We start from the raw sequence: 27,558 nt of genomic DNA, 5'->3' as shown, positions 1-27,558 counted from the left end.
CGCCACCCCCTAACCTCCGCGCGACGGGGCGCGACCCAAGGCGTCCCCTCGCCCCCCAGGGCGCGCCTTCTCGGCCTTCCCTGGCTGGGGGACGATTTTTTCTTTATTTTCTTTTCTTCAGTCGCTATATCCATAAAAAACAATACAGTGATAATTAAAAAAAACACAAATATTATTCCGATTTAACCATCAATTTTTTTAACCGATTTTTTTTAAAACCGATTTAACCCTCTCCCTCTCCCGCCTTCAAGTAAACCGTGTAATCTTTTATGCGAACGGGGCCAATCCCAATATTGTTTCAATTCACCGATTCCGATCGCATCCAACCTCACGAAACCCACGCCCCATCCCAAAAAGCTCGCACCAAACGGGAAGAAGGGGGTTCGATCGACCAGCAGCCTTGAAACGGCGCCGCTAAAAAGTCAATGTTGGCCAGACATCCGCCAAGCCTCCCAAGCCCCGAAGACATTGTTCGGCCGGGGGACGATTTGGCCCCGCGGCGCTCCGCTCGGGGGGCCCTCCGGCGCTATGGGAGGGGGCCCAGGCCGGGCTTTCCCCCTCCTCTCCCGCCAGGGCTGCCGGAGGAGGAGGAGGAGGAGGAGCCACCCTCCCCCCCCCTCGCCTTGGGACGAGCGGTGAGCCAGAGGCGGGACAGCCGCCGGCCGGCGTGGAGCGAGCTGCGCGCCTCCCTCCGGCCCCGTCCAGCGCGGCCAGCAGGTCCAGCCCGGGCAGCATCCTCGGGCCGCCTCCGCCCGCCTCCGCCCTCCGCCGCGCCGGGAGAAGGCAGCGACGCGCCAGGCCACAGAGGGCTCTTTGTCCGGCGCGGCGGCCCCTCCGTCCCTCCGTCCCGGCCGGCGCCAGCATGGGGGCAGCCGGCGCCGCCGCCTTCTTCGCCCTGCTGGCGGCGTCCTCGCTTCTCCCCTCCGGCGCCGCAGGTAAGAGCCCAGCGCCCCCCGGGGCCGGGGCGCCTTGCTCCAGAGCAGAAAAGGGGCCAGAGTCCAGGAGCACCTTCCAGACGAACCCGGATATTTTCTGGCAGGGTAGGAGCTTTCGTGAGCCCCGGCTCACGAAAGCTCCGACCCTGCCAGAAAATATCTGGGTTCGTCTGGAAGGTGCTCCTGGACTCTGGCCCCTTTTCTGCTACTGCAGACAGACGAACACGGCGACCCACTGGGGATTTGCTCCCGAGTAGTACCGCGGGCTGGTTGCTCCTGAGTGGCTTTCCCCCTCGCTGCCGGCCGCTCTTCAGCTGAGCCGCCCTTGGGTCCGATGGACTCGGGGGGGGGGCGGGGGGGGGCGCCTGCGTCCTGCTCTAGAGTAGCCCTGCTGCGGTGGGGAGGGGGGCGAGCTGCTTGCTCCGGAGTTGCGGGTGGGTTTCAGTTGGGCCGCCCGCGGCGAGAGCGGAGGAGACGCGCCCCCTTCGTCCCGAGGAGCGTGGCGAGCCGGGGTCGGCAAGGAGCCTTTTACTCTAGAGTAGCCCTATTCGTCCCACTAGACCGAGGTGCCTTGCCAGCCGATTGTTCCGAAGACCCTGGGCGGACTGGAGAAGACACGCCCGCTGAGTTGCTTCGGTGTAGCCCCGAGTAGGACCGCGGTTGGCGGGGAAACTAATAGGTGGGGTTGAACCTTTGAAGTCCTCGGAGGGTCGTCCGGCTTAAAAGTACGTTGTAGTTCGATCTTACGTAGGCTTACTTGGAGGTAAGCCCGACGGAATTCTTCCGGCTGACTCCCCAAGTAGGTGTGCGTACGGTCCCCGAAAGGGACTGTGAAGCTTTGTTGCTTGCACGCAGTCTCCTTGGTTGAGATCCCAGCGGCGTGGTTTCTTGAACTCGCCCTTTGGGCCAGCTCGAACATGCGAGCCGGGAGTAATTCCATTGCCTTGCATAAGAATACGGGGTGGGAAAGACCGCTGATCGCTCCTGTCTGCTTTATGAATACTGTCTTAGCAGTAGGTGCTATTCAGATTCAGGAGGCTTACTGGGGAGGTGTGCAAACTCTTTATCTGCAGATCCTCATTGTGCCGTCCCCCCTCACTCTACACGATTCGTGTGTGTGTGTGTGTGTTAAAAACAGAAACTTTGTGTTTGTGTTGCAGAGGGAGAGAAGAAAGGGACTGGGAAGATGAGCTCGAGGAGAGGGGCTGTTAGAAAACTTTCAGGCTGTTTCTTTTAGCATAGTCTGGGCCACCTCCCCTCTCTTGGAAACAGATGATTGCTGTAGATTGTCACCTTCTTGGGCTGGACAATCTTGAAGGGATAGGGGGAAAAGAATAGGATCCCCCTCCCCTTTAATTATGCTGCATTTTCTGGACGGGGTGGGGAGGGGGAGGCATGGGACATGGTGGGGTCTGTAGAGCCAGGAAGGCTCTTTGTTAGTATCTTTAAGGAACCCGGGATGGGAAGAAAATGCTGCTTCTGTGGTTTCCCCTCCCTAGGAATGGCTTTCATGCAGTAGTTTGGTTGTTGAATGTAGGCAGTGCAGGCAGAAGTTTGTATGTGTGAGCTACTCTCCTTGGGGGCTTAATTGAGCTTCTCTTCCCCTTCCCCCCCTTTCCCCCTTCCCATGAGTATTCGAGTTTTTGGAGAGTCCCATTTCCTGTGGGTACCTGGCTGACCTAACCCAGAAACAAAAGGGCTAACCTCCGGGATCAGGAAACATTAGGACTCGGTTCAACAAGCCTTGCGATTGTTTGGAGAGGCTGAATTCAAGCGGCCCTATTAACATCTGACCTTGCACTGTGGCAGACTGACTGGCTGCTGTTGCCGCTGGTGAAACTGCTGCCAGCTCGTCCGGCATCACCCTCTGTCCTAACAGCAGGAAGATTTATGGGAATGCTTTGGAGATGGAGGAGCGGGGAGCGTGTTGAGTGAATAGGCTGTGGTGGAAGCCCCAGCAGTCCTTGCAAAAAACATTTGCCTGATACGGCACTTTTCTGCTCCATTGAAGAACTGTAGCGATCTCTTTTCAAGGTGGACACAACTAGTTTACAATTTAGGTTTTAAACTTGCCCCTCCCCAAGTAGGGAAGAAGGTGCTGTTAAGAGTTAGGCTCTTTGATCCCTGGCTAAATCAATATCTGGCTGATTTTCCCCTCCCCCACTCTTCACTGACCATTTTGGCTCCCTTATATTCCAGTTCTGGAATAGGAGTCAAGTAAATGTCAGGGAGATGAGAAAGGCCTTCTGCTCCTTGAATCATATTTAATAATTTGGCAGTGAGGTAATGTGGCCGATAGCCAGTGGCACTTCCATTTTTTTAAAAAAAATTGGCATTAATTTTGCCTCAGAGCGCAATAGCAGACTCTATCCCAGTGGAAGCCATCGCTGCAGATGAGAGCAGGCTGGTTAATCAGTTGCACGTTTAAAAGGACTGTCCTTCCTTTTGTGCAATGCTGTAATCCATTTACTTCTCTCCAGGAGGTGACAGATGCCTAGATTTCCTGTTATTCAGCTCTGGGGTTCCATGGGCATGCCATTTGTTGCTTTATTGGGGGTGGGAGGTTACGTTTCACAGGGTGGATTGGGGGGGCAGTATGGCTGCCTTGAAGGACTCTAGGGAAACAACAGAATCAGCAGGAACTCTTAGCGGTGTCAGCTCCCAACACTTCTTCTTGAGCGTGTGTGAGAGGCTTCAGTCACTACAGGCCACAACTCTAGGAGGTGCGAGAAGAAGAATGAAATACCTCCAGGGTTGGGATATGGTTGCAAAATGATGTGGATTATTTATACAGACTTTGTGAAATGGCCTGGGGAATGCCCGAGCGATGGTGACAGGCCTTCTCTGTTTGCTGGAGTTCCAACCTCAAAGGAGATGCAGCCTTCCAACCCCCTCCACCCCCATTTCCTTTGAACAGCTGGATTTGTTTTAAAGAGGCCAGGAGTAAAGGACGTGGAGGCTGGCTTTTTCTGCCCCTCTCTCCGAGAGGGTCTCCTTCCTCCTCTGACAGATTTCAGGCAGTTCTAAATTCCCTGAACTCAGTGTCATAATGGAGCCTTGTTCTTTTTAACTAGTGTTGCTTTTGCTCTGATAACCTTACTGACCTCTGTGCTATTATGAATAAAATGCTTGTTTCTTTCTTTTTTTTAAAAACCGAAACTACTTAGGAATGCTATCTTGGCGAAATGTTGCAAACATTTTAATTGAGAAATAGGCACAGCTGGGGTGCCTGTTTTCCTTCAGCTAATCCTCCCCTTTCCCTTGAAATGCCAAATTTTAAGGATTCTGTATTCCTCTCCTCCCTGTGGATATGTTAGATGTGTACTGTTTCCAAAACACTACTCGCAGGCAGTGGTCTCGCTCTCCTGGTTAATCTGCATGATTAACTCCCCAAAAGCTAGTTCCATATAGTTTCAGGTAAGGACGAGACGTTTGCTCCATTTTGGGTTTTGCACAAAGTGTCTGCATGGGATGTGCTGGGAGTTGGTGAAGCAAGGGGCAAAGGGTGCCAGTCAAACTATGATTGAGTAGCATAGAAAATATACATGTGTTTGTGGTTTGCTTATACTAAAGAGCTCATTCTGTGACCTTTTTTTCGGAGGCCTTCTGTGAAGGTATGTGAGGGCTGCTTCCACGGACATGTTTTGCTTTGCCTTTGCTTCCAGACCGGAATACTTTTTTTTTTAAAGCATCCACCAGTGATCTACAGCCTCTCATTGGCCGGAGTCTAGGAATTTGTATACACATCCTGGGATCAAGGATTGGTGGTGACACCTGGAAAGTAGAACTGGAAGCTGCCCACTATGGGGGAAGAGATACAGTAATTAGGAAATTTGTGCTTCTCTTTAGATTTACCCACCTCAAGGTGGGAACTGGAGTTCTCCTGGAATTGCAACTAATCTCCAGACTACAGAGATCAGTTCACCTGGATAAAATGGCAGCTTTGGAGGGCAAACTGCATCCATCCATCCATCCATTCATTCATTCCTTATATTTATAGCCCACCCTCATTCCCAGCAAGCTGGGCTCAGAGCGGCCTACAACAATATGATCATAAAACATCAATTAAAACATACTTTAAAACTTCATAAAAACTATACTCCATATAATAATAAAACTGGATGGCATTCAATAATGCTAAATAGTGGTCATTAGAAACACCTGGACAGGCAGTGAGCCCCCCATAAGTAAGATGGGAGGGGAAGATGGGGAGGCCAGCAGCGATGACAATGGAATGTAACTGGTGGCTGCCCTCAGTTATAAGCGTGGCAGAACAGTTCCGTTTTACAGGTCCTGCAGAACTAATTCAGGTCCCGCAGGGCCCTGATGTTGTTAGGGAGACGGTTCCATGAGGCTGGTGCCAGGGCTGAAAAAGCCCTGGCCCTTGTCAAGGACAGCTGCACACTCCTCAGGCCGGGGATCACCAGTAAATTGTTCATAGAGTGTAAGGCTCTGGGGGGAGAGGCAGTCCCAAAGGTACAAAGCTCCCAGACCATATAAGGTCTTCTGCGTATGGCATTACATCTCTGCTGAGTACCCCCCCCCCTCCAAATTCTGCTGTCCCCAGGAGCTGGGCCCAAATTTCCAGGAATTTCCCAAGCTGAAATTGGCAACCCTGCTTCTAAACTAGGGTACTGTATATTCATATGAGGTTAGAAGGCCACCTCTCTTGTTGGTTCCCCCTTAACTGCCCTAAACATTCCTTTTTTATTTTTAAAAAATATATTTTATTTAATTTTTCAGGGTACAGAAAGGAAAAAGAATAGGGGGGGGGAGGGAAAGATTATATTTCTGTGTCCAAGTTTAGTCCGTACACTTTATTAATTTTGAGACTTTGAAATTCAACTGGAGAACCTAGGCAGAATATAGGATTAAGACTGGGAAATTAGTGGAGTGTGTGTGTGTGTGTTAAGTGCTGTCAAGTCACCTCCAACTCATGGTGACCCTATGAATCAATGTCCTCCAAAACGTCCTGTCATCAACAGCCTTGGTCAGGTCTTGCAGACTGAGGACCACGACTTCCTTTAGTGAGTCATTCCATCTCATATTGGGTTTTCTTCTTTTTCTGCTGCCTTCAACTTTTCCTAGCATTCTTGTCTTTTCCAGTGACTCTTGTCTTCTCATAACATGACTAAAGTAATGCATTTTATGAAAAGTCTTCTCTGGCTCTAAAACCCATCCTCCTTCATTTACAATTAAACTGACAACTGTAGCTTCTTCTCCCTGGGTCAAGAAGCAGATAAGGCTTCCAATGAAAAGAGCCCCTCCCCCCAGTGCCTTGATTTTGTCCGTCACAAATGCTTTTCTCTACAATGTCCTTTCTTCTGCAGAAAGCATAGAAATGCAAGAGGCTGGGGTAGGGGAAAAGAAAAGAAGACTGACAAACTTGGGGAATTAATCCTGTTTAAGGGAATTCTTAGTTGTTTGCAGGAAAGATTCAGGAAACAGTGAAAAAAAGACTTCATTTTGCTCAAGGATTTGGTAGCACTCAACATTTGTTATTTATATGGTAGCAATTTGATTACTAATTACAAATTGAACATTCAAGTTCTGGGTGGCTAGGGCATGGGCATGCAAACTGGTTTTGTTTCCTCTGTACTTGGTAACTGTGCATTTCTTCATTAACATTTATTAAGGTTTCTTGCATGCATCTTGAATACTGGTTGCCGAGGAAGAAGTTTGTGTTCAGTGAAAATTATATGCTAGAAGCATGTAGTGCTACAAGCATATAATTAAATGCCAAAAATGTTTTGTATTTAGTAGGCTCTTTTCAGAGCCCCAAACATCACAAGCTCAGCCAACTTTTCAAATGAAACAAACCCACTTCTCTCCAATCTGTATCAGAGTGTATTTGCATTGGTCTGTATTCCCTGGAAAGGGTGGTTTCACTGTCCCTTCAAATATCTGTTACAGTTGTAGTGTGCTTCTCTTATGTGAAGGAGGTGCAGCTGAAGCTTGTTTATTCTCTCTGGGCTTGTTACTTTATAAAGGAAGCTGTTATTAAGCTCAGTGTGTCTGGAAAGTATGCAGCTGCCCAAATCTTCTAATCCAGTGAGTTCAAACTTGTTAGGGCTTCAAAGATGAGGAAATGACTGGCTTTTGCTGCAATGGAAGAAGAGGCATTGTTTGTTAATCCTGGTTTGTTGTTGTTGTTGTTATTTCGTTTGCTGACTTCTGTAGCATTCCTGATAACCATTTGGGACAAATAGCAATTTGACTTAAATGATTTTCTTTCCTTTGTTATTTGGCTGAGAGGTTCGAAGTCAAAGGCTCTTCTCAGTTTATATTGGCTTGATTTTTTTTTTCTTTTTGCAAGTTAGTCTGAGTATTTGGCATTATGACTGTAGCCCTGGACTATTGTATGGTTTCTCTGTGGACACCAGCATGTTGAATGTGAGGGGGTGGGGCAATCTTTACCTGGAGCAGGATGTGTGATGAATTCACTGTTTCAGTGCAGATAGGATCTGGTAGATGTGTGTGTGTGTGTGTGTGGGGTTTCCCCAAGATGGCCGGTATTTGGTAAGGATGCTTGCTGCCTATCCAACCTCCATAGCATCCTAAGAGTTGACAATTCAGGGTGCCCCGTTTCACTAATATTGTGCAATACCAGATTGGAGAAGCACAAAACTGCACATCTGTCTAAGTGATGTAGTTGGAAGAAAATAGGCATACTGCTTGTTTATTTTTGCCATCAAGTCTCAACCAATTTATGGCAACCCCATGGGGTTTCCAAGGCAAGAGATGCTCAGAGGTGGTTTGCCATTGCCTGCCTCTGCATTGTGACCCTGGTATTCCTTAGTGGTCTCTCATCCAAATACTAACCGGGGCCAACCCTGTTTAGCTTCTAAGATCTGAGGAGATCAGGCTATCCTGGGCTATCTAGGTCAGGGTAATGCTTGTTTGCTAGCTGCCTAGTTCCCCAGCAGGCACCCTGTCTGAGATGGTGGATGTGCTCTCGGGTGTAGTTCTGGAAACACCTTAGATTGTTCTGGGGAACTTCAACATGATGGATGTTGACAAACCCCTGGGATCGGTGAAGGCCACTACTTGTGCCCTGGACCCCTGCCCACCCTGGCTTCTAAAATCATGTAAAGACCACATCAGCAAATCCTTAGTATCTATTATAAATCAGTCACTAATTCAGGGCACCTTACCATAACTACTCAAAGAGGTGGTTATCCATCTACTACTACTAAAAAAAAATCTCTTCAGAAAATTTTATGTAGCCAATTATCACCCTGTCTCTAATCTGCCCTTCCTAAGCAAAGCGATCGAGAGATCAGTAGAAGACCAACTCCAGTCTTCTAGGAATACTCATTTGCCCTAGACCAGTGATGGTGAACCTTTTAGAGACCGAGTGCCCAAACTGCAACCCAAAACCCACTTATTCATCGTAAAGTGCCAACACGGCAATTTAACCTGAATACTGAGGTTTTAGTTTAGAAAAAACAACTCATACGTTAACATCTTATGCTCACAAGCATAAAATGATCCAAACAAAGTAAGGAAAGCAATCCCAAGTGCTTTCATTGATTTAAAATTATTTGGCAGAGAATTCCACACTTTAAGGATTTCATTTTCAGAACTAACTGTACTATCCTTTGTCATCCATAAAATTAAATCATGGCAATGACTGACAAACACCATTTTCCCCATCTGCATTCTCAAAACTCTGCAGGGGGGCTTATTGCTGAGTTGTGCATCTGAGTGGCAAGTCCAAGGAAAACCTCCCATTCACAAATGGACAACAACCCCCCCCCCCAATGCAGTTTTGAGAATTTGGGTGGGGGAAATGTGCATCTCAGTGGCAAGTCCAAGGCAAAACCTCTCTTTCACAAATGGACAATAAACCCCCCCATGCAGTTTTGAGAATCTGGATGGGGGAAATGTGCATCTCAGTGGCAAGTCCAAGCGAAAGAGCTGCCCGCCGCAAGCCTCCCGCAAGCTTCCCGTCACCCCGCTCCGCCTCAGCAGCAGCACCGCCGCCCCACCCAGGCGCCGCTCTGGACCCGCTGCTGCCGTGGCCACTCATGCTCGGCCCCAAGGGCTGCCCTGCCGGCCGCCCCGCTACGCCCGCCGAGTCGCCCCCGCCCCTCAACAAAGTTGGCTGCGGCGTGGCGGAAACTTGTGCCGAGGCCGCGAGGAGGGGCGGAGGAGGGGGACGGGCAGCCAAGGGGGCGGAGGAGGGGGCGGGGGCGACTCGGCAGGCGTAGCGGTGCGGCCGGCAGGGCAGCTCTCGGGGCCGTGCATGAGCGGGCGGCGGCGCTGCTGCTGCTGCTAAGGTGGAGCGGGGCAACGGAGGCAGATGGCGTCGAGGCCGCGAGGAGGGGGCGGGGACAGGCGGGGGGCGGCGGCTCCACGCGTGCCCATAGAAAGGGCTCGGCGTGCCGCTTGTGGCACGCGTGCCATAGGTTCGCCAACACGGCCCTAGACCCTTTTCATTCTGGTTTCAGATGGGGCTGTGGAACAGAGATGGCTCTGGTGGCTTTAGTTGACAATATAGACAAAGGTCAGGCCTCCTTGTTGCTCCTACTGGATTTCTCTGCTGCCTTTGACACAGTGGACCATGCCCTCTTGTTGGGGCATTTGGAGACAGAAGTAGGCATCAAGGGTTGTGCCTTGGACTGGTTCAAATCATTCCTCATGGACCGGAACCAAAGAATAGCTACTGAGACCAGTTGTCCTCAGTGTGGTACTTATCCAGTGGGGTCCCACAGAGCACAATCCTATCCCCCTTGTTCTTCAGTCTTTATGTAAAACTCTTAGGCCAGACCATTTGTAGTTTTGGGGCTGGCTGTCATCAATATGCAGATGATACACCGCTCTATATATCCTTATCCCATCTCCTGCTGATGCAGTAGAGGTCCTAAATCACTGTTGTTAAATGGCTAAGATTGAACAAATTGAAACTAATCCTGGAAAGATACGAGTAATGCTGGTTGGGAAGGCAAAGGCCTTGAAGGGCATTATGTTCCCAGCTTTCAACAAGGTTCATCTGACCCTGGCTGATTCAATTACGATCCTCAGGCTATACTGGACATTATTGCTGGAGAAACAAGTTAATGCAGTTGCAAAAAAGGCTTTTTTCCAAGTCAGTGTAGCGCAAAAAATGTCCCTTACCTTGTATACGGAATATCCTAGTATGAGGTATTCAGTATTCAAGGAGGGATCTACACAAAAGAAACATTCTGCCTCATATCCAAGTATGTTTTCGGGCTCTAAATATTTTAGTGTTGTCAAACACAATGGCTTCTGCCACTGCAAGTGTTTTAGTTTTTCTGTGAATTTTTCTATTCCAATACAATGGAATGTGGCCTTGGGTATGATTATACCCTGGAATACAATATGTTTTATTATCTGGCTATTGCCGTAATAATAAAATCAATCAATATGTTTTAAGTTCTTTTTTACAGGGTGGTGAGAGGGTTCAACCATGGTTTGTCTTTACGACTGGACCATGCCGATGTTTTGTTGCTCTTTAACTGTAAGCATTCACCTAAAATAGAATGGAGAGGATTGAAAATAGAAAGCTAAGTGCTGTTAAGGGGTTCAGTTCTGTTGACTCAGGGCCAAACAAGGTGTGAGTTGTTTTAAAAAAGAGTTGTGTCCTGGTTGTTTGGACCCAGCTATGGAGCCCTCCTCTCTTTTTTTAAAGGAGAGCCCAGTGGGGCTCAGAATGCTGCTGTGGGGGTGGAGGGGCTCCTACAGCCCCCACCAGTTTTCCGTGCTGAAATGTTGTTCTGGGGGGGAGGAGTTAATTCCTTGTTTTTGCTGTGGCATAGGCACAGAAACTCCACATGGAGCAACAAAAATGAGGAAATTGCTCTCCCCAATGGAACCATTTTGTCATGGGAAAATGGTGGAGGGCACGAAACCCTCCTCCCTCTGTAGCGGAGTTCTGAGCCCAATTGGGCGTTTCTTCATTTTTAAACAGATGGACCCACATCTACTCTGTGGCTGTGGGGGAACAGAGTTGGGTCTAGGAAATCTCTTTTTTAACAAATCTCATCTTGTTTAGCCCTTGGTGGCGTTTACTTCTTGGTTAACATACATGGGATCATATTATATGCTTCTGTCCAGGGACAACTGAGCCTTGAAAAAAACTAAGGTTATGATGTTTAAAAGCAGCATCACACATTTTATAATCACCTGAAGAACATAAGGAAAGCCCTGCTGGATCAGACCAAGGCTCATCAACTTCAACAGTCTGTTCACACAGTGGCCAACCAGGTGCTTTTAGAAGCCCACAAGCAAGATGACTGCAGAAGCATTATCCTGTTTCACAGCTCCTAATATAATGGGCATGCTCCTCTGATATTGGAGAGAATAGGTATAAATCATGACTAGTATTCATTTTCACTAGTAGCCATGGATTGCCCTGTCCTCCATGAACATGTCCACTCCCGTCTTAAAACTTTCCAAGTTGGCAGCAATCACCACATCCGGGACAGGGAGTACCAGTATTTTAACTATGTGTTGTATGAAGAAATGCTCCCTTTTGTCTATTTTAAATCTCTCACTCTTCAGCTTCAGCAGATGAGCCCATGTTCTGGTATTATGAGAGAGGATGAAAAGCTTATCCCTGTCCACTCGCTCCACACCATGCATAATTTTATACACCTCTATCATGTCTCTTACCCACCTTTTTTCTAAGCTAAACAACTCAAAGAGTTATAACTATTCCTCACAGGGCAGTTGCTTTAGCCCCCTGATCATTTTGGTTGCTCTTTTCTGTATCTTCTCAAACTCTGCAATATCCTTTTCAGGTGTGGTAACCAGAACTGTACACAGTATTCCAAGTGTGGTCTCACCATAGATTTGTGCAAGGGCAGTATGATAGCAGTTTTATTCTCTGGTTCTTGTCTAATTATGGCCAGTATGGAATTTGCCTTTTTCATAGCAGCCGCACACTGGGTTGACATCTTCATCGAGCTATCCACTACCACCCCAAGATTCCTTTCTTGGTCTGTCACTGCTGGCACAGATCCCATCAGTGTATATGTGAAGTTGGAGTTTTTTGCCCCAATATGCATTGCTTTACACTTGCTCACATTGAATCTCATTTGCCATTTCAATGCCCATTCCTCCAGTTTGGAGAGATCCTTTTGGAGCTCTTCACAATCTGTTTTTGTTTTAACCACCCTAGATAAGAACATAAGAAAAGCCCTGCTGGATCAGGCCAAGGCCCATCAAATCCAGCAGTCTGTTCATACAGTTGCCAACCAAAATAATTTGGTGTCATCTGCACACTTGGCCACCTCGCTGTTCACCCCCAGCTCCAAGTCACTGATGAACAGGTTGAAAAGCACTGGTCCTAACACAGATCCCTGAGGGACCCCACTGCTCATATCCCTCTGTTGTGAGAACTGACCATTGATTCCTACTCTCTGCTTCCTATTTTTTAGCCAGCTCTCAATCCATAAAAGGACTCACCCTTTTACCCCATGACTATGAAGTTTGCTTAGCAGTCTTTGGTGGGGGACTTTGCCTGAAGCCTTTTGGAAATCCAAATACACGATATCCACAGGCTCGTTCCTGCCCACATGCTTATTGACAGTTTAAAAAAACTCTAAAAGGTTAGTGAGACAAGACCTACTTTTACAGAAGTCATGTTGGGTTTTGGTCAGCAGGGCTTGCCCTTCTAAATGTTTGACAATTCTATCTTTAATAATGCTTTCCATCCATTTCCCTGGAACAGATGTTATCCTAACTGGCCTGTAATTTTCCCGGGGAGGGCAATATATAAGAGCAAAAATAAACAAACCTTTTGTATAAATGGATGTTATACTGGCCATTCCCCAGTCCTCTGGTACAGAGGTTGATTTTAGGGACAATTTCTTGAAGACCTCTAGGATGAATACCGTCTGGTCCCAGTGACTTGTTAGTTTGCAGTTTGTCTAGACCTTCTTGGACTTCCTGCCACTATTTGCCCCAGCTCCCAATTCTCCTCTCCCCAAAACATCTGTTCAGGAAAAGGTATCTGCCCTATATCTTCAAAAGTGAAGACAGATGAGAAGAATTCATTTAGTTTCTCAGCAATCGCTTTATCCTCCCTTAGTGTTCCTTTACTCCCATGGTCCTCCGATGGTTCCACTGCTTCCCTAGCTGGTTTCTTGCTCCTAATGTATTTAAATAATTGATCTCTAATTGTTTGCTTGTATTTCCATTGCTTTTTTTGCCTCATTTGGGCAAACCCAGTTTCTGAAGGAAGCCTTTTTTTCACCAATAGCTTCCTTCATCTTACCTGTTAGCCATGGTGGTTATCTCTTGCACTTTATAACTATATTTCCTGACCTTCATCCTTTGGGTCTGTATCTGGGCAAAACAGTTACAGAAACGAGCTGAAGGAATGCACCTCTTCCCCTATACTTCACCATGACAACTTCACTCATGTCAGCAGGGGCTTCTGCTGGTTTCAGTCTGCAAATGGGCAAAATCAAGAACTGCCCATGCACATGCTTTCTCCATTATGGCTCCCTCCTTATGGAATGGCCTGCCCAAGGAGGTCAGGAAAGCTCCTGGCCTTCCGCAAACTATGCAAAAGTGAACTATTCAAAGATGGCATTTCTGCACAGGCAGTAGGGTTGCACCGTACAAAATGGTTCACAAACTTATGTGGCTAAATGCTTAGGGACAGTGGTCTGTATTCCTGTCTACAGCTTATTGTAAGTTGGGACCCTGTTGTGTAAATCTTGTACCTCTTAATGTGTAATGTTAATTCATAACACTATGCTTCATTTCTTTCTGGTGGTTCCAGACTTCTAAAATCCTAATGTACTGGTTATTGAATGTCCCATTTTGTTGACTGTACTGACTCATTGTGTGTAATCCACCTTGAGTTCCTGTGAGAAAGGTGGACTTATAGATAATGCAAATAAACAAATAATTCTAGCAGCAACTCTTCCACATTGCAGGCAGGAGATTTTAAATGATGCCTTTTAAAATGAACATATTGTTTAAAAGTATTTTCTTTCATACACACAGGTTACCTTCAGTCATGCAGTGATGATCCAGTGGTGTAATGGCAGCTGCTGCCAAAGAAACTTTTTCAGTTTTTGCATTGGACTCCATGGGAGAGCCTAGCAATGGCTGATCTCCTTTCTCCAAGAAGGAGACAGGGTGCTGCTGGGGGAGAGGACCTCAATTTGATACCACCTAGTATATGGGGTCCCTCAGGGGGTGATCCTCTCTAGTGCTTTTCAACATCTACATGCATCCCCTGCCCAGCTGATCAGGAGTTTCAGACTGGATATGCATTCAATATGCAGATGAAACCCAGCAATATCTGTTGATGGACAGCTGGCCAGGTGGGATGGCCAGGTAGGATGGCTAAAGCAGAACCAACTTAAACTAAATCCATCAAATATGGAGGTCCTGTGGTTGGGTCAGAGAGACATGGATCGGGAGAATCGACTCCCACCACTTAGTACCATCTCCTTTCATCAGGTGTCTTGGAGTAATGTTAGATACCTCCCTTTTGTTGGAGGCCCAGATTACAAATGTGGCCAGGACGGTGTTTTTTCCACCTTCACCATACCCGGTAACTAATTCCTATCTGTCCTGCTCTGACTCAGCCACAGTGATCCATGCAATGGTCACCTCCAGATTGGACTACTGTAACTCACTCTATGTAGGGCTGCTCTTGAGGTTACTCTGGAAACTACAATTGGTCCAAATGCAGCTGCTGGGGTCCTGACCCCATGGAGAGCACAAATACAACCAGTGCTCCATCAGCTGCATTGGCTCCAAATTGAATACCAGATAAAGTTCAAGATGCTGGTACTTACCTTTAAAGCCCTAAACCAGGGGTGTCAAAGTGGCGGCCCATGGGCCGGATCCGGCCCCCGGAGGGCTGCTCACCAGCCGGTGAGCCAAGCCCTGCCTCCCCACAACCCCCCCTCTCCCGTGCGATCCTGGCCCCAGTGAGGGCCAGGCTTGCTTTCCCCGCCGCCTCCCCACTCTCCAGTGTGATCCTGGCCCCAGAGAAGGCCAGGCTCACCTTCCTTGCCTCTCCCCCCACTCTCCCGGGCGCAGTCAGGCCGCCAGTTGCATGGCGGTAGACCTGGCCTCCCGACAGGGACTTTCTTCTCCTCCCCCCCATGCAGGCCAGGTCTACTCATTGGTTTCTATGTGCATAGAAACCAATGGGTAGACCTGGTCTCTGTAAGGGGGGGGGGTCTCAGTCGGGAGGCCAGGTCTACTGCCATGCAAACCAATGGGTAGACCTGGCCTCCGTGGAGGAAAAACCCATCTCAATCAGGAGGCTAGGTCTACCTATTGGTTTGCATGCCAGTAGACCTGGCCTCCTGACTGAGACTCCCATGGAGGCCAGGTCTACCCATTGGTTTCTAAAGAAACCAATGGGTGGACCTGGCCTCCGTGACAGGGGAAGCTTCCCAATGGGGACTCCCTACCCCCACACGGAGGCCGCCCATCTTCGGCCCAACCAAGAGACATTGATGTTCAATCCGGCCCTCCTCACAAATGAGTCTGACACCCCTACCCTAAACTGTTTGAAATCCTTGTATTTATGGGACCACGCTTTTCAATATACCCTCCAGTTTATATTATTAGGCAGCTGGACTAGAATGGATATCAAGTCTAATGAAGCTGGAGAAATCAAATATGAAAAAAGGATTACATTATCACCTATGGATGAAAAAAAAAACAATACTGAGTTTTGGCACAACAAGATACTGAACATGCAATTAATTACAGCTTACTGAGGATATGGGCAACAAATAAAAAGAGACTTAGTCCAACACTGTCACCATTAATGTCTCAAATAGAGAGACATGACAGATGAGAACATTTTTAATGACTATATATTATATCGGGATGATTAATGTACATGGAGAAATTAAAACGTGTCAGATGATTAAAGAGGAGAAAAATATATAAAATTGGTCAAATATTTTCAATTGGTCTCATGATTAAGAAAAGACTGTCAATGAGTAAAATGAGATAAATGAAAGAATTTGAAAGCATGATTATGAAATAGAAGGATCATCTCTTAGGCAGAATCTACACATTGCTTCTTAAATATGACGCTGAGTCCAAGCAAGTTAAACCTTGTATGGTGAAATGGATGCAGAACTTTGGAGATGAGATCTTGATGCAACTGTGGGAGCTGTTATGGACAAACGCGATTAAATTCACAGCAAGCCAGACCCTTAGAGAAAATTGGTATAAAATATTATTTCGTTGGTACATCATGCCAAAGGAGATCCAGAAGATGAATAAGGACACAAGTGGACACTATTGGAAATGCAAGGAGTTAGATGGGACCTTTTTCATGCATGGTGGTCATGTAAGAAAATTAAAAAATTCTGGAGCAAAGTACACACAGAATTAAAAAAAAAACACAGTCAATTTTGCAATGAATCCCAAGAACATATTAGGAATAGTACCAAATGCTATGGTGAAATCCTCAGAAGAACTGTTTATATATGACCAGAAGACTGTCCAGATGTAGAAGAATGGAAGAATAAATTAGCAGAATATGCTGTGATGGCAAGGCTGACGAATCAAGTGAATAAAAGACCCAGTGAAGAGTTCCAAAATAATTGGAAAATGTACTATTAATGTTTTGTAAAATGTTGCATAAACAAAACTGAACATGGTTGGATATTTATTTATTTATTATTTTCCATTTATATCCTGCCTCCCCCAGCTAAAGCCAGGCTCAGAGCAGATATAATTTTAGATCAGAGAAGTAAACAATAGAAAGTAATGTAAAAAATAAGTAAAAAATAAGTTAGTACAAATGTTAGAACTAGTTGAGTATTTGGTGAAGGTAAGTTTCATTATGTAATTGTAAAAGTATCAACATCTTAAGTTGTTGGGGAGACCCAGGTTTGAGTCCTTACTCTGGTATGGAAGCTTGCTGACTGACCTTGGGTCAGTTACACACTCTAAGCCTAACCTATATCACTGGGTTTTGCAAGGATAAAATGGAGGCAAGGAGAACCAGATAAGCCATTTTGAGTCTCCATTATGGAGAATGGTTGGGTATATGCTGTAAATATGCTGAAATACTATGTAACAATTTGTTGTGGATCTCTCCTTGTCAAACATTACAGGTTTTATTTATACAGACATACAATCACATTATTCTCTCTGGCTTTTATCCCTGTTTTTGCCCATACTTTCCTGGACACACCTTAAAATGTGTTTGTGAATTCTTATGGAAGAGGATGTAACTTCTATATTGTCCAGAGCAACATCGTTGTGAATAACATTAATAATAATAATTAATAATTATAATATCATCCTCATCATAATCATCATCATGGCAATTGACAGCAGCCCTGCAAATATTACTAGCTTGTGTGTCTATGTGCACTTCTGCTAATTACTTGTGGCACGTTAGCAGCTTTACATTACAGGCAGTCTTAAGCATAAGTTACACCTTCTTAAGTCCATTGATTTAGTAAGGCATTGTGAATGGGAGGAAAGAAAGAGAAACAACTCTCTTTTGATTTATAAATCTTTCTCTGCCTTTCTTTCAAAGAACAGGGCAGATAATTATATTTATCTTTTAAAAGGCGTGTCTAAGATGGTATCGAGGACTATGCAAAATGCCTCAGGTCTTTGGGTTTCTGATGCCCAAATTATTGTGTATAATTCAAAAGCTTGCATATTCTTACACCAACTTAAGACTCCTCAAAATATCCCCCAATAATTGGAACTTAAACATTTTCTTCTGTAGCTTTAGGCCAGTTCTACTTGTCCTAGTAGAGTGGTGTTCAGTGATTCAAGTAAAAGGTCATCTGGTAAGTATTATTTCAGTATGAAGTGGCTCCTCTAACTGAATTTCCTTGCTTTTTCTAGTTTAATGCCCTGACATTATTTTTCTATACTTTTGTGTATTTAACTAGAAGGACTTTGCATGCTGCATAAAGAAAAGATACATTGAGCCATGATTCTGCCAGAAGTTGAAGCTGGAATTAATTGAGTGTGAAAGCTAACTTTTCAGCACAGACTATATAACTGTCCAGCTAAATCATAAACTATCTCAGAAAATGTTTTATTTTTGCATTGTAAAGATCATGAGTAATATTTTTGGTTCAGGATAATTATTATGGAAGTAGCTAATAGATTAATAAAGAAGAATGATAACATAAAAATTGCATATGAAGTATTTTATGGGGGACTTGTGTTTCTGATAGCACTTTAAAAGAATATTTTGCAAACTGGTCCATTGTCCATGGCAAGCCATCTTGCGTGTTTGCTACTGTTTGAATGTATAGCTTGCATTTGACTGTCTTAGCATGTTTCTGGTGCTTAAGAGTGAACGTTGGGAGCTAAATCATGTACTTGGCCACAGATGCAAACAAAGATCCTTGGCTTGGTGAGCTACTGAACATTGATGTTTCAAGCAGCTGCATTTAAATGTTAACGTAAAAAAAGGTCTATTTGAATTGGTTGAAGAAGCAGAAAGTCCTTCCTTCTCTTATTAAATGAATTTTGAAGAAAATGTGGATTTTGAAGGCAGAGCTTCCCTGTATTGGCTGCTGATGAAATATCCACATGTAAGCTCTGCCTATAGCCATCCTGCAGTTCCTCCTTTGATCAAGCTCATAAGAACATAAGAAAGGCCATACTGGATCAGATTAAGGTCCATTAAGTCCAGCAGTCTGTTCACACAGTGGCCAACCAGGTGCCTCTAGGAAGCCTACAAACAAGATGACTGCAGCAGCATTATCTTGCCTTTGTTCCAAAGCACCTAATATAATAGGCATGCTCCTCTGATCCTGGAGAGAACAGGTATGCATCAAGACTAGTATCCATTTTTACTAGTAATCATGAATAACCCTCTCCATGAACATGGCTGCCAGCTTGGAAGGCTTCGAGAGGAGAGCAGACATCACCACATCCTGGGGCAGGGAAGAAATACTTCCTGTTTGCGAACCTATGGCACGCGTGCCGCAGCCGGCACAGTGAGCCCTCTCTGTGGGCACGTGCGGACCCATCATGTCTGCCTAGGGCTGTGCCGTGTTGTCGTGGTGAGGGCGCTGAGGGCGGTGCTCCTTCTCCCCAAGCCCATGCTCCCCAAGCCTGCGCTGGCTCCCTCCCTCTCCTTGCACCCAGGGCAAGCCCCTCCCTCTCCCTCAGCTGAGCTGCGGCCACAGCTCAGCTGTTTGTCGGGGGCCCCCGCCCGTCTTCAGTTTGGACGGGGGAGGCTGTGGCCAAGCACCTTGCCACGCCCCCCTCTCAGCTGAGCTGCGGGACAGCTCAGCTGTTGGGGCCCCACCCGTCTAAAAAAGCATTTAGAAAATTCTACAACATTTGCAGACAATCCTACAAGCCATTAGGAAATCTACAAGGAATTTTCTAGCATTGTAGCAGCTGCAAAGGTGAATTTTAGTAACAGATTTTTACAGTTCCGTAAGATGGAGACAACCCTGTGTTTTCTTACTTCTCCAGATAAAGCCAAATTTGAAGAACTTGAGCTTTCCTGCATACACTGGTTAGATTTAGAAAATCTGGAAATGGAGCTAATAGAATTTCAAGAAAGCTCTGTCTGGGAAAATAAATTCTATGATCTGCGTGAAACACTTGAGAAGATAGAAGGGATGCCAAAGGACAGCACAGTTAGTTCTGAAAATGAAATCCTTAAAGTGTGGAATTCTCTGCCAAATAATTTTAAGTCAATGAAAGCACTTGGGATTGCTTTCCTTACTTTGTTTGGATCATCTTATGCTTGTGAGCAGCTGTTTTCAGCTTTGAATTATATTAAATATTAAATCTGACACCAGAAACAGGCTAACAGATGAACTGAGTGCTGCATGTGTTGCTCTCAAACTTACAAAGTATGAGCCAAGGGTAGACAAATTATCAGCATGCACACAACAGCAAAAATCACATAAATTGTTCAAAAAATTTGACGATGTCCTCAAAGATGTCACAAAAATGGTGAATTACATCATGGCTCGTGCTCTGAATTGTCGACAGTTTCAAGCACTACTTGAGGAGGTTCAGGCACAGTATAATTGTTTACTTATGCACAATAATGTCCGGTGGCTGAGCAGAGGTCGAGTCCTGGAGAGATGCATGCCAAATGCAAACTTTTACCTTTCAATAAAAAGTTGTTTGTATAATTGAAAGCTTTGTTGTTGTGTTTTTCTTTTAATGCAAAATATGTGAATGTATGAGTTGTTTTTTCTAAACTAAAACCTCAGTATTCAGGTTAAATTGCCGTATTGGCACTTGGCGATAAATAAGTGGGTTTTGAGTTGCAGTTTGGGCACTCGGTCTCTAAAAGGTTCGCCATCACTGCTCTATCATGTCTCCCCTTAACCACCTTCTTTTCAAGCTAAACCCTAAGTGTTTTAACTGTTCAACATAGGGCCAATGCTCTAGCCCCCTGATCATTTGGTTGCTCTTTTCTGCACCTTCTCAGGCTCTGCAATATCCTTTTTTAGGTGTGGTGTCCAGAACTGTACACAGTATTCCAAGTGTGGTCTCACCATAGATTTCTACAAGGGCAGTATGATAACAGCAGTTTTATTTTCTATTCCTTGTCTAATTATGGCTAGCATGGAATTTGCCTTTTTCACAGCAGCCGTACACTGTGTTGATTGAGCTAGCCACTGCCACCCCAAGATCCCTTTCTTGGTCAGTTGCTGCCAGCACAGATCCCATCAGTGTATATGTGAAGTCGGGATTTTTTGCCCCAGTATGTATCACTTTACACTTGCTCACATTGAATCTCATTTGCCATTTCAATGTCCATTCCTCCAGTTTGTAGATGTCCTTTTAGAGCTCTTCACGATCTGTTTTGTTTTAACCACCCTAAATAATTTGGTATCATCTGCAGATTTGGCCACCTGGCTGTTCACCCCCAACTCCAGGTAATTGATGCTGAAAAGCCCCGGTCCCAACACAGATTCCTGAGGGACCCCACTGCTCACACACCTCCATTTTGAGAACTGACCATTGATTCCTACTCTCTGTTTTATATTTTTCAGCCAGCTCTCAATCCATAAGATTGACAATGAAGTTCCATTGTCTTCCCATGACAATGAAGTTTGCTTAGTAGTCTTTGGTTGGGAAACTGTCAAAAGCCTTTTGGAAATCCAAATACATAATGTCCACAGGCTCATTCCTGTCCACATGCTTATTGACACTTTCAAAAAAACATGAAAAGGTTAGTGATACAAAACCTACCTTTACAGAAGCCATGTTGGAGTTTGCTCAGCAGGGCTTGCCCATCTATATGCTTGACAATTCTATCTTTAATAATGCATTCCATCCATTTCCCTGGAACAGACATTAAGCTAACTGGCCTGTAATTTCCTGGGTCCCCTCTGGAACCTTTTTTTTTTTTTTTTTAATAAATGGGTGTTACATTGGCCATTCTCCAGTCCTGGTACAGAGGCTGATCTAAGGTACATGTTTCATATCATTCAGCAATTTCCCATTTGAGTTCTTGAAGAACTCTAGGTTGAATACTATCTGGCCCCTGTGACTTGTTAGTTTGCAGTTTGTCTACACGTTCTAGGACTTCATTCCTTGTTACCACTATTTACCCTAGTTCCTCATTCTCTCCTCCCCAAAACCTCTGTTTAGGAGAAGGAATCTGCCCTATATCTTCAACAGTGAAGACAGATGAGAAGAATTCATTTAGTTTCTCATCAATCCTTTTATCCTCCCTTATTGTTCCTTACTCCCATTGTCATCCAATGGTCCAACCGCTTCCCTAGCTGGTTTCCTACTCCTAATGTACTTAAATAATTTCTTATTGTTGGTCTTGATGTGTTTAGTGATATGTCCCTCAAAATCTTTTTTTTCGCATCTCTTATTGTTTGCTTGCATTTCCTTTGTGCAAGTTTGTGTTTGCTCTTGTTTGCCCCGTTTGGGCAATCCTTCCAGTTTCTGAAGAAAGCCTTTTTTTCTCTAATAGCTTCCTTCACCTTACCCATTAGCCATGGTGGTGACCTTCAGAACTGGGAGGCCCATGAGTCTCAGCCCAGACTGGGAGGCCCATGAGTCTTTCTAGCAAGAAGCAATACAGGAGATTCCTGTGTTCCATGTGGGAAAAAATCCATGTGGAAGCCACCTTTATGTAATCCTGTACCTAATGTAATATGAGACCTGGTGCATTACATCTAGAGTTGAAGAATCTGTACAAGAGTCATTCGCACATCATCCTTTCCGAATAGTTCTCTTTGAATCACAACTCTTGGCTAGTTTTGAGTGCAATAAGAAGGTTAAGAAGAAAGGCCAGAGATAAGTTTCTGGTAAAGGAATGCAAGCAACATATTCCATTATATTGTTATTTTTATCTGGAAGAGAATGTGGGAGCCATGTGACATGTCCATGCATAGTTTGCAAATGGAAAGGTTTGAAACTAGTCCAACAGTGCACTCTTATGCATGTTTACTTCGAAGTCCTTCCCATTGTACTCAGTAGGACTTCTGAGAATGAACAGGCTCAAGCTGAAAGTATAATTTTCAAGGGACGTGTTCGTCAGAGGAGTAAAAGGAGTCAGTTACATTTTTAGTAAGTTTTCTAAGCAATTCAAACTGAAGGTTGTCTTATTGTTCCTTTTGAGTGTAGGGGATAATAATGGAAGGTGAGAATGACTAGGTCTAAGTGGGGAAGGAAACGTGGCTCAGATGTTGTTGTTGTTTTCCATGCAAAAGACCCCAAAATTTTATCCCTGGCATATCTAGCTAAAGAGTAGAGCTAGAAAAAGCCCAGGAGTGGCAAAGCCATCAAAATAAGCAGTAGTGCGCTGCAAGGGCTAGTGTTCTGACCCTGAGTACCAGGCAGGCTGAACAATTTCACTTGTTCAGTGAAAAAAACACGGTTTACGTATGCTAGAAATAAAGAAAACAGTGGTTAAAGGAGGCAGAAACAATTAGCTCGGGACCAAGGATTTCCACAGCTGAAGGGATCCTTTGCAAGGAGGGGACCTAGAATCAGAGAAAATGTGTCCGAGGCTAAAAATTCCCTGTTCCCTGCAAGATGGGCATTCTTCTTCAAATCTAAAAGGATTCTTGTGGAGGAGGTCGCTTGGAGGGACAAATGCCATAGGATGTGCACCCTTTCACCCTACCTCCCTTCTTTCCCTGATGCTTGACTCCTAGGCCTGGCCTGCATGTTTTCTTGATGCCAAATCCATTGGCAAAATAAAGGCACTGTGAATGTATAGTACTTGGGGCAACCACAGAGCTTTGTGTGTTTCATAGGAGGCCAATTTTTGGTTCCCATTCAAGGGGAGTCAAAGGTCTTGGCCTTCCCCAGTTTTCAAGAATCTGCATGCTCACAACCCAGTATAAGGAGTCTTTTCTTTTGGTTCAGTGGGCATATGATGCATATTAAATTTGGATTGTCAAAGTTTGTGATGTTTCTACTTTTTGTCTTGTCTATGTAGTATGAGGTAACTATTTTTAGAAGAATGGGTATAACGATAATCAAAGCAAAGGCACAATAAGTGGGGAATAATTCGTGCCCTCATTAATAAAAAAGGGACTCCGCCTTGTCTCCATCCTGTGTATATATGTTGAATAAAAGAAAACACATACTTTGGAAGAGACCTATCTGCAGTTCTCCTTGGGGTTTTAATGATTCAGTTGCAAGGTCAGAATGTTACACAATCTTAGATTTCTTCAGTGACTTTGTTGTAGGTCCTTAGGTTAGTATAGCTCTTGACAGAAATTTTTTCAAACCCAACATGCTGTAGGTAGGCCATTGCTTTTTATTTTTCAAATTCCTATATTTGGGGTTCCTCTTTAAATCCTAGACTTCTCCATACAGCATAGACTGTCACATTGTACTGATGCATATGTTGGTTTCATGATTTGGAAGCATGCCCAAGCATGAAGTCTTGGCATCATCCAAATGTCATTAACATAGAACCATGACTTGGAATGAAACTGTGGGTCTCCAGGGGTAAAACCACTGGTGCTTTTATTGTGTTCTATTTAGTCATCACCCTTCCCCCACTGGCCACTTGTTAAAGAATTATAATTTACATTGCCTTAAAAAAAAGGAATGAGTTCATTTGGTTTAATGGTCTGTTCTGTGATGAAGTGTCCTGTGTTGGTCATAGTTTAGTGTTTAACAAGATATTTATGAAGTGATAAGGTTTCCCTACTCTGGTCAATTTAATCTCTGGGATAGGGCAGGAAAAGTTACTTTATTTTCTAGTTAAAGCTCAGGGCAGCTGCAAATTATGCATTAAGATGAAATACACAAAAACCTTTTTTAGAAGCTGTTTAGATCAGCTGGTTTATTTTAGTGCTCAGAGCTGCAGTAAGTTAACCTTTATAACAGGAAACAGTTTTGTGTGTGTATATATCATACATGGCTATACTCCTGCAAGTTTATAAATGACAATGCTCCATTAATTTTGTTTATGTATTTTAAATATATATTTGCTTCCTAACTATGATAATTGTGAGGGTGTTTGGCTGTAGAAGTTATTCAGAAGATCTGAAATACTTTACTTGTCATACTTAGGGGTTTGTAGGTAGCCTTGCCATTTGCCTGCTTCAGTTGGCAATCCCCCACCAATTTAGCCCTCCCTGCTGTTGTGTCTGGGCTGGTGGGAAATTATGTTGGATGTGATATTAGCACATCAGTGGATGCTCTGGGGAAGTGAAGCTCAGAGCATCAGCTGATGCAATTACATCATAGTTTTCACCCAGCCATGATGTTGATGTGTCATCTGACACCATGTTCACGCTTTGCGTCACCCCGAATGCCCCTGGGAGTGCCAGGAAGCAGCCTGGCAAATCCTAGTTGACATTATTCAGGTATAGAGACAGGATGTTAGATCAGTTGAACATGGCATTCATCTACCATCATTGAGGATACCGCCAGTCATACTTTTGTACAGATAGTGGAAGACTCATCTGGAAGACTCATCAGGCTCGAATATTTGTAAACTATTTTGTAAACACATGGACCTGTACCTCACTGTGTTTACAAAATATCCTCCTTTGTCATCATCTGGTTTGACTGGCAGTCAGACATGCTTTAGCCTAAGTCATTAATTTCCCCCCTCCTGTGTAGATTTACACTCTTCTATGCTAGGGTTACCCAACATTTTACCAAAAAGCTAATTGGTTTGTTTTAAACATGAAGTTCATCAAGGGCTCTGGGAAGATGATGGTAGACAAAACTGGGAATACATCGAACTTGAAATTATTTCAGAGCTTTTATATGCATCCAAGGGTACTTAAAGAACTTGCAGATGTAATTTCTGAGCCTCTTACCATTATTTTTGAGAATTCTTGGAGAACAGATGAGGTGCCAGAGGACTGGAGGCGGACAAATGTTGTCCTCATCTTCAAGAATGGGAAAAAGGAGGATCTGGGTAACTACTGATCCATTAACTTGACTTCTATACTGGGAAAAGTTTCTGAACAAAGCATCAAACAGTCATTTAGAGCATTTAGAAAGGATGGATCTGATTACTAAGAGCCAGCATGAAGTCATGTCAGACTAATCTTATCTCCTTTTTTGAGAAAGTTACTTCCTTGCTGGATCAGGGGGATGCTGCAGACATAGTTTATCTAGATTTCAGTAAGGCTTTGATAAGGTTCCCCATAATATTCTTGTTGACAAATTGGGAAAATGTGGTTTATATCCTATTACTGTTAGGTGGATCAGTAATTGGTTGACAGATCGCACCCAAAGAGTGCTTGTTAATGGTTCCTCATCCACTTGGAGAGGAGTGACTAGTGGAGTGCCTCAGGGATCTGTCCTGGGCCCTGTGTTGTTCAATATCTTTATAAATTATTTGGATGAAGGAATAGAGGGGATGTGTATTAAATTTGCAGATTATACTAAATTGGGAGGGGTTGCAAATACGGTAGAAGACAGAGCCAGGATACAGGATGATCTTGACAGGCTGCAGAATTGGGCTAAAACCAATAAAATGCATTTTAACAGAGATAAATGTAAAGTTCTGCATTTAGGTAGGAAAAATCAAGTGCATAATTATAGGATGGGAAGACTTGTCTAAGCAGTAGTGTGTGCAAAAAGGATCTTGGGGTCTTAGTAGACCAAACACTGAACATAAGTCAGCAGTGTGGTGTGATAGCAAAAAGGCAAATGTGATCTTTGGCTGCATCAACAGAAGTATAGTGTCCTGTTCACCAGAAGTGATGGTATCACTTTACTCTGCTCTGGTTAGACCTCACCTAGAGTACTGTATTCAGTTTTGGGCACCACAATTTAAGAAGGATGTAGACAAGCTGGAACATGTCCAAAGGAGGGCAACAAAAATGGTGAGGGGTCTGGAGACCAAGTCTATGAGGAAAGGTTGAAGGAGCTGGGTATGTTTAGCCTGAAGAGAAGACTGAGAGGGGATATGATAACCATCTTCAAGTACTTGAAGGGCTGTCATATGGAGAATGGTGCCGAGTTGTTTTCTGTTGCCCCAGAAGGTTGGACCAGAACCAGCTGGTTGAAATTAAATCAAGAGTTTCCATCTAGAGTTTCCATCTAGACATTAAGAAGAATTTTCTAACAGAGTGGTTCCTTAGTGGAACAGACTCCCTCGGGAGGTGGTAAGTGCTCCTTCCCTGGACGTTTTTAAGCAGAGGCTAGATGGCCATCTGTCAGCAATGTTGATTCTATGACTTTAGGCAGTTCATGAGAGGGAGGCCATCTTGGCCATCTTCTGGGCATGGAGTGGGGGTCACTGGGGGTGTGTGGGGGAGGTAGTTGTGAATTTCCTGCATTGTGCAGGGGGTTGGATTAGATGACCCTGGTGGTACCTTGCAACTCTATGATTCTATTATTCTATGTGCTTTAGAATATGATCTGTATCTGCTCTTTTTGTTTGCTGCAGCCCCCAGCTTCAAAGGTTCAGGAAGCTAAGCACAACTTTGATGTGTAACTATTTTGCCTGTTTTGTAGAAAAGAAATGAAAATGAGATAAATTTTGTTCTTAATCCCCTGTTTTTCTGGCCAAGGGTTGGACCCTGTTAAATTTTAACTTAATAAGGCTGAATTGATACACTTGTTTTTCCACTAGACTTTTCTAGGTTCTTTAAATGCCATCCCCATGCCCTCTTTGGGAAAGGCTTTGGAAAGTTACTGATGAGATGAGTACTCGGAAGAGAGAGGAGTTGTAGGTGGGAAGGACTCCTGGAATGTTGTAAGAATTGTTATCCTAATTATTTTCAATATGTATTTCTAGCTCCTGACCTGGATGGCCCAGGCTAGCCTGATCTTGTCAGATCTCAGAAGCTAAGCAGGGTCAGCCCTGGTTAGTATTTGGATGGGAGACCACCAAGGAAGGCCAGGGTTGCTGTACAGGGGAAGGCACTGGCAAACCACCTCTGTTAGTCTCTTGCCTTGAAAACCCCGTAAGGGGTCACCATAAATCGGGTGCAACTTGACGGCACTTTTACACACACACATTTCTAGCTATAGCATAAAATCCATATGGTAGATAGTGGACTACTTCTGTTGGCTTGAGTTTGAAAGGCGCACCTGTGTGTCTGACCTCTGCCCATTCATGACTGCTCTAAAAATCCTTTGGGATTTTACAGTTTTGGCAGATGTTATAGGATTGTTCAGGGCCCACTTCCTTTCTTGCAAGCAAAATCACTGTCCTTTTTTCAAATGTTCTCTTGTTTATTTCAGAACACGCCCT

General features: G+C 44.6%; 1 protein-coding gene across 1 annotated transcript in view; it reads left to right on the top strand.

Moving 5' to 3' along the window:
• The first annotated feature begins 844 nt into the window (after window positions 1–844).
• ROR2 (receptor tyrosine kinase like orphan receptor 2) overlaps window positions 845–27,558 on the top strand; it is a 154,768-nt gene continuing 128,054 nt past the window's right edge. The window contains exon 1 of the mRNA XM_056848715.1: window positions 845–935. Coding sequence (XP_056704693.1) covers window positions 863–935 — 73 coding nt within the window. The 5' untranslated portion in view covers window positions 845–862. The remainder of the gene's footprint in view (window positions 936–27,558) is intronic.

Source organism: Euleptes europaea, chromosome 4 (genome assembly GCF_029931775.1).
Source record: "Euleptes europaea isolate rEulEur1 chromosome 4, rEulEur1.hap1, whole genome shotgun sequence".
Taxonomy (NCBI): domain Eukaryota; kingdom Metazoa; phylum Chordata; class Lepidosauria; order Squamata; family Sphaerodactylidae; genus Euleptes; species Euleptes europaea.
This window is presented reverse-complemented; position numbering and strand designations above follow the sequence as displayed.